The sequence below is a fragment of the Oreochromis niloticus genome, linkage group LG16, assembly GCF_001858045.2.
Source record: "Oreochromis niloticus isolate F11D_XX linkage group LG16, O_niloticus_UMD_NMBU, whole genome shotgun sequence".
Classification (NCBI taxonomy): domain Eukaryota; kingdom Metazoa; phylum Chordata; class Actinopteri; order Cichliformes; family Cichlidae; genus Oreochromis; species Oreochromis niloticus.
Genome location: NC_031987.2, coordinates 15,995,575 through 16,007,525, shown reverse-complemented (window position 1 = coordinate 16,007,525; position 11,951 = coordinate 15,995,575). Strand labels below are relative to the sequence as shown.

Genomic DNA, 11,951 nt, shown 5'->3' with positions numbered 1-11,951 from the left:
TATTATGTGCTTTTGTAATTAATAAGATTTTTCTAAATAAAATCTGAAAAATTGTATTTTTGCTTTATATTTTCAATATTTAGATCAGTGGACTTTTGCAAAAAATGACTGTCCAGCTTTTAAACATCATTATTGCGTATCTGTTACTTATAACTAGTGTTATACTGCATCATTATATGTTTATGCTGACATGTGTCAGATTGCACAGGGCCACACAAGAGTGGACTCCAAAATATTTTAAGCTGTAAATCATAATTGAGTTTTTGCAATCAGGGGACACACATCCAACAGTATTTAGATTTTTTTTTTAAAAGTTGCTTTTATTTTTCTGCATACATGATGTTGACCTCTTAAAACACCAAAATGTCTAAAATACCAAAAAGCCATGGTATATTTGTGATGATTTCAATCCTATAAAAGAAAACCATATGTTGGGGAATTCTCAGATGTGCTATAGAGCGAGGGTTTTCAGAGTGTGGTCCATGAGCACAGTAAAAATGCACTAGTACATAATTTAATCATCCACAATTAAAATGAGATTCATTTAAAAAAGTTTAAACACTCTTCAAGATCACTTTCAGCACGGCTATCCTTTTTTTATTCCTCTGTGCTTGCATGGGCTCTCTGCAAATGTTGAGGATCATCAGGCACCAAACAGCAGCTTTCAGTGGAAGAGTCACATCAAAGACTTATGCACAAATAATTTGTTCCAGTGTTACAGAACCAGATTTTGCCCCTTCCTGCTTCTTCCTCTTACCCAAAATAGTAGTAGAAGTAGAAGCTCAGCTAGAAAAGGTTTGGAGGTACACAGGGACACTATGTATGGGAATTTAAATCGGGTACCCGTAGAGTAATGAAACCATTTTTCCTGTGTGGACTCGAGTCACATTGGCAGCCTAAAGTAGCACTCGGTCATTAAAACTTTATAACATGATAGTACATTTTATTAAAGAAGGGCAGGCATGTGTGAAAATGAGAAAAATAACCTGCTGAATAAAAACATGTACAGAGTATTCTCTATCCTGCATCAGTAACAGTGAACATGCATGATAAGTTGTTACAGTTTGGGCATTCTGGCTGCATTCAGGCGCATAGAGACACACGAGGCTCCAGCTGCATAACGCATCTCTTTGATCATGCCAGTCCACTGTTTCTTGTCATCTTCATATCTATTAAAAAAAAGGAGTCAAAATAAATATAAATGAATTAAAATATTTAGTCCCCCCGAAATAAAATAAATATCATGTAGATACTGTAAGACACAATGCAAAAGTAAAATAAAAAACGTACTGCCAGATGTCAATGACTTCAGAAGGTGTACACTCTTTGTTCTCATTCTCCACCATAGCAAAGCCTCCTACAGCGTACAGCAGCCCGCCACAGCTCACCAGGTTGACTGAGCTCCTCTCCTGTGGAAAATCTGTAAATGGTGTCCACCTGCAAGAAGATGCACATAAATGTAATATGAAGCAATTCCTGTGTGCTTTTAATTTCCTGAAAGATCTATTTAAAAATGAGCTTTGTAGGCCTTACAGAATGCCTTTTTTCTCATCAAAACGCTTTTTTCAGATACCACTCGTGTCCTCTCTGCAAAGTCCTTGCTTCCTCACACAGCCCAGAAACATGCATGTTAGGTTAGTTGGTGATTCTACATTGGTTGTAGATCTAGTCTGAATAGTTGTTTGTCTCTCTGTTTTAGCCCTGTGATAAATAGACGACTTATCAAGGGTGCACCCGCGTCAACGAGTGACAGCTGGGGTAAGCTCCAGAACAATCTGCCAAGAGCATTAAAGAGCCGTATAAATGAGGGTATGATTGTCTTCACAGCCCGGTGTTCTGTACTGCAGTTTGTCCCAGGGAAACCGAATCCATTCATCTTTCTGTCCAGTTCATAAAAGAACACTTCCAAGGGGGGTTATTTTCAGAGATAGTGCTGGTTGTCCATCACTTTTAGTCAACCATGCAGTTCTTTTAATGTTTAGGGGTTATTATCTTGCAGTCTAATGTTCCTAATCATTCTAATATCAAAATAAAGTTCTACTTCCTGCAGAGGTAATGCCTTTACAGGGCATCAGAGGGTGTAGTAACACAGGTTTCTCCAGCATTGCCTCTGTTGTGTGAACAGGGCTTAAATTACTTTATTGTAACTTCATTATTTTCTTAATCTACGAGACACACCTAGAAGGGAATGTTGTTGTGAACTAGCACTATATAAATACAACTGAATTTAATTTAATGACAAGCCCCCTTTCTCTATGAAAATGAAGGGCTTTTCAGTTTTTGACTTTGACCTGAATCTTTAATTTGTCAATAATAATGATTTGCTCCAGTTAGATTACTCCAGTTGGATTAGCACTCACTTTTGTACTGTTTAATATTATCTCCTGAACACTGGCTGCTCATGTTTAATTTAAAAACAGAAAAAAATGGGGGTCATGTAAAACCTTTTAATGGTAGTGTGACAGTTTTTCGTAAATCTATTTGCATGTTTTTAACAGTATCTGTATCTTCTACATATCAGAAAATCTAAATCTGGTTTAAAAAAGGGAACTTGTCTGGTTTATATTAGCAGCACCTACTTGTTGGTCCCAAAGTCGTAGGCTTCACACACAGCTGTCAGGCCTTCTTCATTGACTCCTCCAGCAACAATGATCCGTCCTTTATGGATAACAGCCCCAAACATGGATCTGGGTGTCTTCATGGCAGCGACCTCTTTCCACTCTGACCTCTTGTGGTTGTATGCAAACATCTTATTGATTGCTTTACTTTATTAACAGACAGAAATGATTCCAGGGAAGAGTTAATAGCATGTGAAAATCGTGGTTTGACTTAACGTGTAAATATTTGGGGTTTTTGGAGCCTTACTTCTCATCGGTTTTTCCTCCAATGCAGTACACCAGCCCGTTCTCAGAGACCACACAGTGGCCGTGGATTTTCAAGGGCAACTTTTTTGTTTCTGTCCATTTCATTTTTCTGAAGAAGCAGATAATAAGGGAATAGGAAATGTTCAATGCAGAACCGTGAAGCAAGGCTTTTGTAAAATGTGCTGAACTTACTCAGTGTCATAGCACATGACGGTGTCGTGAGACTCGTTGGTCTGTAAATCTTTTCCTGCTACAGCAAAGATGAGATTCTCAAATTCACCCATAGCAAAGAGACACCTGGGGGAAGGCATGGGTGGCAGAGCGATCCATTCAGCAGCAAGACTATCCAACTGAAACAATGATTTCAGATTAAGAAAAAGATTCATATTGTTGCTTTAATATGAATTAAAGGAGCACTTTCTACCTGGTAGACGTAACACTGCAGCGGGTTCTCTTTCTCGTCCTCATCCACAAACAGTCCTCCCAGCACATACAGGTTGTTCTTCTTTGTTGTCAGACTAACATGGTTTTTGGGGATTTGCTCAGCCATTGCTGCCAGAAAACATTCATTTTCCTGGACATCGTAGGCCACCGCAGCTGTGTCGTTAATCATCAGAACCACATCTCTGCCATACATGCCATATCTGCGGTTATCATTCAGGTAACCGGGCAGCTTTCCCTCCTCTCCTTCCTCTGCATCTTGCCCCTTTTTCTTCTCAGGTAGCTTCCCCGCAAAGGCTTCCTTGATGATTTTGATTTTTTTCTGGAGCTCAGGATCAGCCTTGATGAGGTCATCTTTCTCCACTTTCTCCTTGAAGTACTTCTCCGGCAGCAGTCGGAAACGGATGAGGTCAAAGGCCTCCACCAAAGACTTCACACGCTTGTCCTTGTCTTTTCTGATCCACCTCATGAGACACTCGAACACCGCCTCTTCCTTTTCCACATTGAGTGCATCTGCTCCAATAATGGCAAAAAGTTCCGGTGGAGCAAGCTCCAAGAAATCATCATCCTTGGCTATGGTTTCAAAGTGATCTGCGACGTAATCTCGAGCCGTCATTGCCAATCTGGCGCAATTCAGCATCAGTCCCAGTCTGTAGATGGCAAGGCAGCTTTTCTTGTTCAGCCTTTTCTGGAGATAATTCACACTAACTGTGAACACTGAGGGAATCTGGAAGCGATTGGCAACAGTCAGAATATCCTGCACGTTGTCATCGTTGATGTCAATCTCTGCTGAGTACATGTAGTTCACAATCACCTCCATAATATTGGGGTCAAGGTTCTCAAGAACAACCTCTTTTTGGCTTGATTCCTTACCGTCCTCTGAAAAGTAGAGCTCCCGGAAATAAGGACTGCATGCAGCCATAATGAGCCGATGGCAGGGGATGCTTCTGTCTCCGACCTTTAGGATACAGTCAATCAATTTATTCTCATTCAGAAGCTCCTTGAGCCCATCCTGAAGCAAAGTGCTCTGAAACAGACGAAGATCTTCCCTCAAACCTTGGGGATCCATTATTGTGGGACAGGAAGTAGATGGAAGTAAGGGAAAACTGACCGTCCTTGCTGGTGAAGACAGAACTATAGACAGGCAGGTCTGAAGCCAGTTCAATATAACTGTGCCCCTCTAAATATAGCCGACCACCCCATCCATGAAGAATTCAGGTTGGCCAAAGCGGTGCGCTCACACAGCTGTCATGGAGTAAAAACAACTGAGGTGCCTCGTCACCCCAAAAGATTAGTAACAACATTGTTGTACCAAACAGAAAACAGAAAAACACCTCATCTCCTTATTTTATTCACTTTTGACTAAATTTTTTTTCAAAAACCCCACACAAAACACTTTTTAAACAAAGTGGCACCACAGTGCAATCCAGTGCTCTGCAGGTTTACGCAAACAGCTGGCATCTATACCATAGCTGTGAGCGGGGACGTCTACATGTGGAGTGACTCAGAATTCAGTGATAGTAATGACTTCTACGCTACAGTGTGTGAGCCGGTGTCGGTGTGTGAGGCATTCCCACAGGAGTTACCAAACAAGCAGCCGGGGGTCAGCGAACAGCTGCAGCCACAGGAGCTCACGGCCTGTTCCCTTCTCACATTTTTAAAATACTCAGACCATTGTGTCCCTTACACACACAGTAGCTATAAAAGATATAAAGACATCAAAAAATTTACTTTCCACCATCTGTTTGAATGTGTTTATTTGTATTACATTCAAGTTCACTACAAGAAAATGTTTTATATAGTAAACGTCACAATTTACTTTTCTTTTTTAGGAAACTACACTCAGCAAAACTGTACATCTTTTAACCTGAGCTATAAGCAACATTGTCTATACAAGCACAACAGCTACATAAAATATGTACATATGTTTGATGTGTTCTCAGCCCATTACTTCCCACAGCCCTTGAAGAGTGAAGCCGTCCTTTAGCTTTTCAATGGCGAGGCCGAGCTCCTCAGAGAAAACCGGCTCACGGTCTTGTTGCTTTGGGAAAACAAGACATAAATCAGGTTTATAGCACTTTTTAAGTTTTATAGCAAGCTGTCATGATTATATTATTAAATATACTGAGATTTTACCTTATTGCCATCTGCAAAGTAGGCCTGCAACCAAACACATAAACACATGTAGGTAAAAAAGCTAATGTAAATTAAAATAAAGCATTCTACTTGTAGTAAATAGTTGATGACTCCCAGACACGAGCGCCAGGCAACATAAATTCATGTTTGTTCATTATGCTGGAGGATATTAGCTAATAGCTATTCTGAGAGTCTGAAAGCTAAACCTTTGATTCTCAGACGAGTGATGAGTGTAAGGGTGGCCAGCAGGCACACTCACAGTAAATGCATCGGTCTGCTCATCGGGCTCGATTTCCACGTCATCGGGAGGCTGTTCCACTGTGAGCTCTTCCAAAGGCTGCGGCTGAAATCGTTGTTAGGACAAACAGTGCTATGACAACACGATCAGCTGAAGAGCCGGGAAAGCCAGCTACATTAAAATATCTCCTTAACAGCTGTGAACTCAAAAATAGACTCGCAGGCTATTTTTGAGTTTGTGATTCTTACATTGTGTATGTATGCCTACCTTTTCTTCCATTTCATAGTCCACGCCAAAGATGGGGTTAGCAGAGTACACTTTATGCAAGGAGTTGATTTCTTTGAGTGCATCTTGGAGTTTTTCCACTGGGTCAATCTTAAACCCAAGCACGTACCCACCACTCTAAAAATGACAAAGTGGATATTTTGGTATATTAGAAGACCTGAAACTACAGAAGAAAGTCCCAATAATAGAATTATATCAGAAGACTATTGTAAATGACATTGCACAGAAGTTACCTGGCGTGAGCTCTCTATCACCAGCGCCAGGCCAAACTTTGAGTCTCTTATTCTGATAGACCACTTAAGAGGAAATAAAATATGTTATACACCATCCTGATCTGCGTTGAACAGGACACATTATTTCATAAGAGAAACAAATAATAAGACTTCTGATTTATGTGGCAGGCCACTTTATTAGGTATATCTTGCAAGTACCGGCGGGAACTGCTTTAATTCTTTGTAGCATAGATTCAACAAGATGCTGGAAACGTTCCTCACAGATTTTGGCTTATATTGACACAACAGCGTCACACAGTTGCAGCAAATTTGTCAGCTGCATGTCCGTGATGAGAATCTCCAGTTCCACCACAACCCAAATGTGCTCTTATGGACTGAGATCTGGTGATCGTGGAGGTCATTTCAGTACAGTGGACTCACTTTCACCTTTAAGAAACTTGTTTGAGATGATTTGAGATTTGTGGAGCATTATCCTGCTGAAAACAGCCATTAGAAGATGGGTACGCTGTGGTCATAAGGGGATGGACAAGATCAGCAACAATACTCAGGTAGTACCAACGATACTCTTTTGTTACTTTAGGGCCCAAAGTTTGACAAGAAAATATCCTCCACACCATGATCCCATCACCAACAGCTGTGCCACTGATACAGGACAGGATGGATCCAAGCTTTCAAGTTGTTTGGACCAAATTCTGTTGCAGCAGAAATCAAATTCTGGTTGATTAGATTTTTGCATTAACAAACACTTGATGAGATGTACCTAACAAAGTGGCTGCTGAGTGTGTTTTATAATTGTAAACACATAAAATGCATTTACAGATGATGACTGATTGTTTCTATTGAGCTTTACTAGAAACATTTTATGAGAGAGAAACATTTCCCTGAATAAAAATTATATAGTTCTGTTTGGGAAATATGTGAGCCAATCGTGTTCAGGACAATTTTAACCATGTGGTGGCAGTCATATCCACTCCTAATGAAGGTAAAGATACAGATAAGTGTACTTATCATTTGTTCCTGGCTGACTGTATCCATTCACATGGCATGCTCTGATAAGATGTCAGCAAACTGCGTTGAACTAGGAATTAAACTATAATGTTATTACCATGTCATATGTGTTGCAGAAATATAACTATCAGAGCGTCAAACTTTTAAAGCAGTGATCACTGACATGATAATCAAACAGTTCTTCTCCTATTTATTTAGAAAGATACTTTAAATTAACTGCAGAAATAATTGCCTACACTGTAGTTTTTGCCAAGATCTCTGCCAAGTGGTAACAATTGCTTCTGGAAGGACCTTGACTGTACTTACAATCTGGAGGTAAGGAATGCTGACGTTGAAGCTCTCATTCATGTTTGCGTGCCACACAATCCGAACATTGGTAATGAAGAAGGTTCCAAGGTTACCCTAAAAGACAGAGTCATCAAAGGAAACTCACTTTCACATATTTACAGATTATTTTCTACAAATATGTCTTCAGATTTTTTTAAACTGTCATATGTCTGTGAAGGTTCTCAGTCATCCAGGTCATCGTAGTCAAAGGAGTTTGCAAAGAAAAGCGTCTGGACTTCTTTAAGTTGCTTGAAGACGTTTCACCTCTCATCCGAGAAGCTTCTTCAGTTCTAAGGTCAAATGGCCGAGAGTCCCAGATTTAAACCCAGTGGGAGTATCCCCCCAAGGAGGGACAAAGGACCCCCTGGTGATCCTCTAATCACATGCGCCAAGGTGTGAAAGCGGGTGTGGGACCTAATCAGCCAGGGTTTCGGGTGAGCCCATTGTGAAACCTGGCCCCACCTTGTCATGTGAATTCCTGAGGTCAGATGGCCCAGGATGTGAGTGGGCGTTAAGGCGTCTGGGGAGGGAACTCAAGTTCTTCTCCTATTGAGTTCCCTCCCCAGACGCCTTAACGCCCACTCACATCCTGGGCCATCTGACCTCAGGAATTCACATGACAAGGTGGGGCCAGGTTTCACAATGGGCTCACCCGAAACCCTGGCTGATTAGGTCCCACACCCGCTTTCACACCTTGGCGCATGTGATTAGAGGATCACCAGGGGGTCCTTTGTCCCTCCTTGGGGGGATACTCCCACTGGGTTTAAATCTGGGACTCTCGGCCATTTGACCTTAGAACTGAAGAAGCTTCTCGGATGAGAGGTGAAACGTCTTCAAGCAACTTAAAGAAGTCCAGACGCTTTTCTTTGCAAACTCCTTTGACTTAAACTGTCATAATTTAAATGTGAACCGCTTAAAGAAAAAAAACAATGGAAATAAGTTGATTTTTGCGTTTCTGGTACTTACTGCACGAACACTATCATGGGCGTCTTAATATGTTTACATGTGTTAGTCTGTGATATTTATTGGTTTGGGATATGTATTGGAATTAAATAAAATCAATCAAACAACTCTTCACAAAAACATCTCAATCGCCTCTAAATGCTTTTTTTAAACAGTGTGGTAACTTGTTAAGTTTTAGTCTGTGCATGCATACTATCTGAGAAACACTAAACAAATATTTTAAAAGCCACACTAGTACCTGATCGCTGGATAAATTCCAGACTCCATTAATTTTATCATACACTTGCTCGCGGGGCAGGAGTCTAAGCTGCTTATTTTGAATCAGTGCAGCTCGCAGTTTCAGGTCCCGGTACATTTTGGAAGTCTCATAGGCTCTGTAACAACACAAGTCACATTTTAAAACAATGAGAAAGATGTATGTTTGATAGATAATTTAAAAACTCCCTCAGTGCTGTTTTACCTGTGGACAGCGATGACAGAGGTGAAAAGCCTCGGACTTCCTGGAACCACATTTGTAAAAATAAACTCAAATCTCGTGTTGTTGGACTTGGTCAAGATGTAGAGAGCTTCAGTTTGACCTCTTAATTTCTGGAAGAGAGTAATTACTTCCTAAATTACTAAGTTTACCATCAGTCTTGATCGCTTTGTTTTTATACACTTTAATTCTCAGCACGTCAAAAACCAAACAAACAAACAAACAAACAAAAAACCCAAACAAAAAAACAATGCTGCCGTAATTTGTCCAACAGGTTTGACATTTGTCCACTTTATGTGAATAATGGATAAAAAACCTGTTGGCACACTTAACAAATGGAGGTAGGGAGCATCAGTTAAGAAGTGTTAATGAAATTAAATATTTTTGATGTGAGGAAATGTAAAAACATTCTGAACAAATAGTTTAAAACCGAAACAAAACGCAAAGGTAAAACGAGAGTTTACTTACTGAGTTGGCTGTCCTTGTTGTGATGTTAATGATGGTGTTGTAACCTACAGCTGAAAAAAAAAAGAAAAACACAAACCAGATTTTAATTTAGGTTGGACATAATTTCATTCACAGCTCATGAATTCTGTTTTTGTTTATTTGCATATATTCCGTATATATCAGTTACTGTTTGCATTACATATTTGTCTCCCATATAAACTAATTTCTTATCATGCCCATCCTGGTCACTCCAAAAAGAAAATCTTCAGCCCCCTGTCTGTTTGTCACTGCCTGTGTCTCTAAACCATAAATCATAGCAGGTCTCACTGACATCTTGCAAACCTTCCCTTTCACTCTTCTGCACTCTCTTCTTCTCCTCTCCTGTGGAACGTACATCACTGTGGATGGTTGACCCCAGGTAGTTAAACTTATCCACCTTCACTACTAAACCTGTCCCTTTTTTCATTCCCACACATGTACAATCTCTGACTCGTACCGCACAACTCACCACTGTCTCACTGTCCTCGTACATATCCTGAACCATCTTCACATACTTCTTTGTCAATCCTGACTTCCTAGAAGCAGTAGCACAGTTCTTCTCTGGCCAAACTACCATATGATTTCTCTTGATCCAAAACAACAAAGAACAACTTATATTGACCTTCTCCGTCAACACTCTCAAAGCTAACATAACATCTCTATTGCTCTTTCTGAGCATGAAGCCATACTGCTGGTCACTGATTGTAACCTCTCTTCTTAACCTGGCTTCAACAGCTCTTTCCCATAGCTTCATAGTATGGATCCTAAACTTTACCTTTCTGTAGTTATGACAGCTCTGCACCTCACCCTTTTTCTTAAAAATCTCTATCAGTACACTTCTTCTCCATCCTCCATGATTGTTTTAAATCTGGTGAAAAAGTTCACTCCCCTCTCTCCGAGACATCTCCATACCTCCACAGGTATGTCATCTGGACCAACTGTGTTTCTACTCTTCATCCTCTTCATAGCTACCCTCCCTTCTTCCTTACTAAACTTTTAACTAAACAATTCAAATAGATTAAAAAAAAAAATGCTTACAACACTGAGTCAATTTCAGGTGTACTTACACAAATTGACTCTTGGCAGAGCCAACGAGTGCCAAATGATTCTTAAATTTGTCACCAAAAGCCGTCCTGGGAAAAAGTGAACACCATGATCCGTTATTATTTTTGTTAGTAGCTGTCAGCAACAAGGTTATCATCGTTAGACAGAAACCTAAAAATGTTAAAGCAATAAAAACTCAAATGTAACGAGTAAACCCTCGCTGAACAACTCACTGAAATGGAATTGAGGTCAAAAACTCAAAATGAAAAGAAAGAAAAAAGGAAACTATAACAAATCTGGTCTGGATATTTTCAATCTGTAAGGTAGCAAAAGCACCTCGGTCTCCGTTGTTTCCTTTCGTATCTTCAATTGAGTCCAGGCAGTCTATGAGCACCTCTCCAGGACGTGTTTTCATCTGCCTGTGAACAGCATGGATTACAATACTGGCACTCAGTGCGTGCGATATAAAGCCACCGCAAAAACGAAAACACTTTAAACCTATTATAATTATCAGGAAAACCTCGCATCACAGTGTCGGCGTAAATAATGACGCTAGGCAATTAGCTTAGCTAAGCTCGATTAACCAGTTAGCCTCTACCAGCGGTGACATATTAACTTACTGTGCAGTGATGTCAAACCTAACATCTCGGTCTTCCCACAGAGCATCTAAAACAGACGCCATGACTGCAGGTTATCACCCCCACAGCTCCTTGCGATAAAGCTTGCTGAACTTCTGCAGTCGATATTCCAGCTAAAGAGGCTAATCTCAAAAAGCCATCCAAGCGTCATAATCACCGGGGCAACAGACGGCAAGCCGAAAGGCCAAAATGTATATCTGCGCTTAAGGCGAATACTTGATCCCTAACCATTTTCAGACAAATTTTCAGATTTAACCCACTTTGATTAAAAAAAAAAGTGCCTGGAAAAGAAAAACAAAAGACGCCCCACTTTCTCCCCTCAGTGGCCCTAATTCTTTTCCATATTTCTGTTATGTCAACCATTGTGTCAAATGCTTCAAATTTAAGCCTAGCTGGATTACTAATCAGGGCTTTATTATAGGCAGGTATGATAAGGAGGACGGTGCTAAGTCAAAAAAACAACAACCCCCCCACCACCACCAACAACAACAAAAACACCAGGGGAAAAACTGCTTTATATTGAAATTATAATGTTGAGTTACTTACATTTTAAATTGAGATAATTACTTTGTGAAAACATTTGAAAATCTATACTTTTTGCGTGTGTGTTTATGGTAACACATGCTCTGGATTTTCAATTGCGCTGATTAGGATTTTATAAAACGGCAGTACAGAATCCACAAACTTTAAATGGTGGCAAAATACAATCGGTAGTTATACCAGTTTCCACTTACTGACATTATCCTATCTTACTGCAGACACATCACCATAAATGGAGTTAGTGGAAACAATTACAGTGCTTAAGTTAATAGA

The 11,951-nt window shown here is 40.1% G+C and overlaps 2 protein-coding genes across 2 annotated transcripts; both read right to left on the bottom strand.

Moving 5' to 3' along the window:
- Positions 1-293: 293 nt before the first annotated feature.
- klhl41a (kelch-like family member 41a) lies at positions 294-4,471 on the bottom strand. Its single transcript, XM_003447326.5, has 6 exons — positions 3,289-4,471; positions 3,057-3,214; positions 2,866-2,973; positions 2,580-2,765; positions 1,291-1,437; positions 294-1,169 (listed from the first exon to the last, which is right to left on the bottom strand). The coding sequence occupies exons 1-6, from the start codon at positions 4,372-4,374 to the stop codon at positions 1,058-1,060; spliced, it is 1,797 nt and encodes a 598-aa protein (XP_003447374.1). The 5' UTR covers positions 4,375-4,471; the 3' UTR covers positions 294-1,057.
- Positions 4,472-5,031: 560 nt separating this feature from the next.
- bbs5 (Bardet-Biedl syndrome 5) lies at positions 5,032-11,323 on the bottom strand. Its single transcript, XM_003447327.5, has 12 exons — positions 11,121-11,323; positions 10,837-10,919; positions 10,524-10,589; positions 9,439-9,488; positions 8,956-9,083; positions 8,734-8,869; positions 7,512-7,607; positions 6,198-6,260; positions 5,947-6,081; positions 5,701-5,784; positions 5,442-5,465; positions 5,032-5,346 (listed from the first exon to the last, which is right to left on the bottom strand). Exons 1-12 carry the CDS (start codon positions 11,180-11,182, stop codon positions 5,245-5,247), a joined length of 1,029 nt encoding a protein of 342 aa, XP_003447375.1. The 5' UTR covers positions 11,183-11,323; the 3' UTR covers positions 5,032-5,244.
- Between the last annotated feature and the right edge of the window lie 628 nt (positions 11,324-11,951).

Excerpts from the sequence above, each read along its gene's own strand:
- klhl41a (XM_003447326.5), bottom strand. The coding sequence starts at position 4,374 with ATGGATCCCCAAGGTTTGAGGGAAGATCTTCGTCTGTTTCAGAGCACT. Across the intron at positions 3,215-3,288 it reads TGCAGTGTTACGTCTACCAG|TTGGATAGTCTTGCTGCTGA; the intron begins GTAGAAAGTGCT and ends TCATTGTTTCAG. Across the intron at positions 1,170-1,290 it reads GAAGTCATTGACATCTGGCA|ATATGAAGATGACAAGAAAC; the intron begins GTACGTTTTTTA and ends TTTTTTTAATAG.
- bbs5 (XM_003447327.5), bottom strand. The coding sequence starts at position 11,182 with ATGGCGTCTGTTTTAGATGCTCTGTGGGAAGACCGAGATGTTAGGTTT. Across the intron at positions 10,920-11,120 it reads AGGTTTGACATCACTGCACA|GCAGATGAAAACACGTCCTG; the intron begins GTAAGTTAATAT and ends TGCTGTTCACAG. Across the intron at positions 8,870-8,955 it reads TCTGTCATCGCTGTCCACAG|AGCCTATGAGACTTCCAAAA; the intron begins GTAAAACAGCAC and ends GTGTTGTTACAG.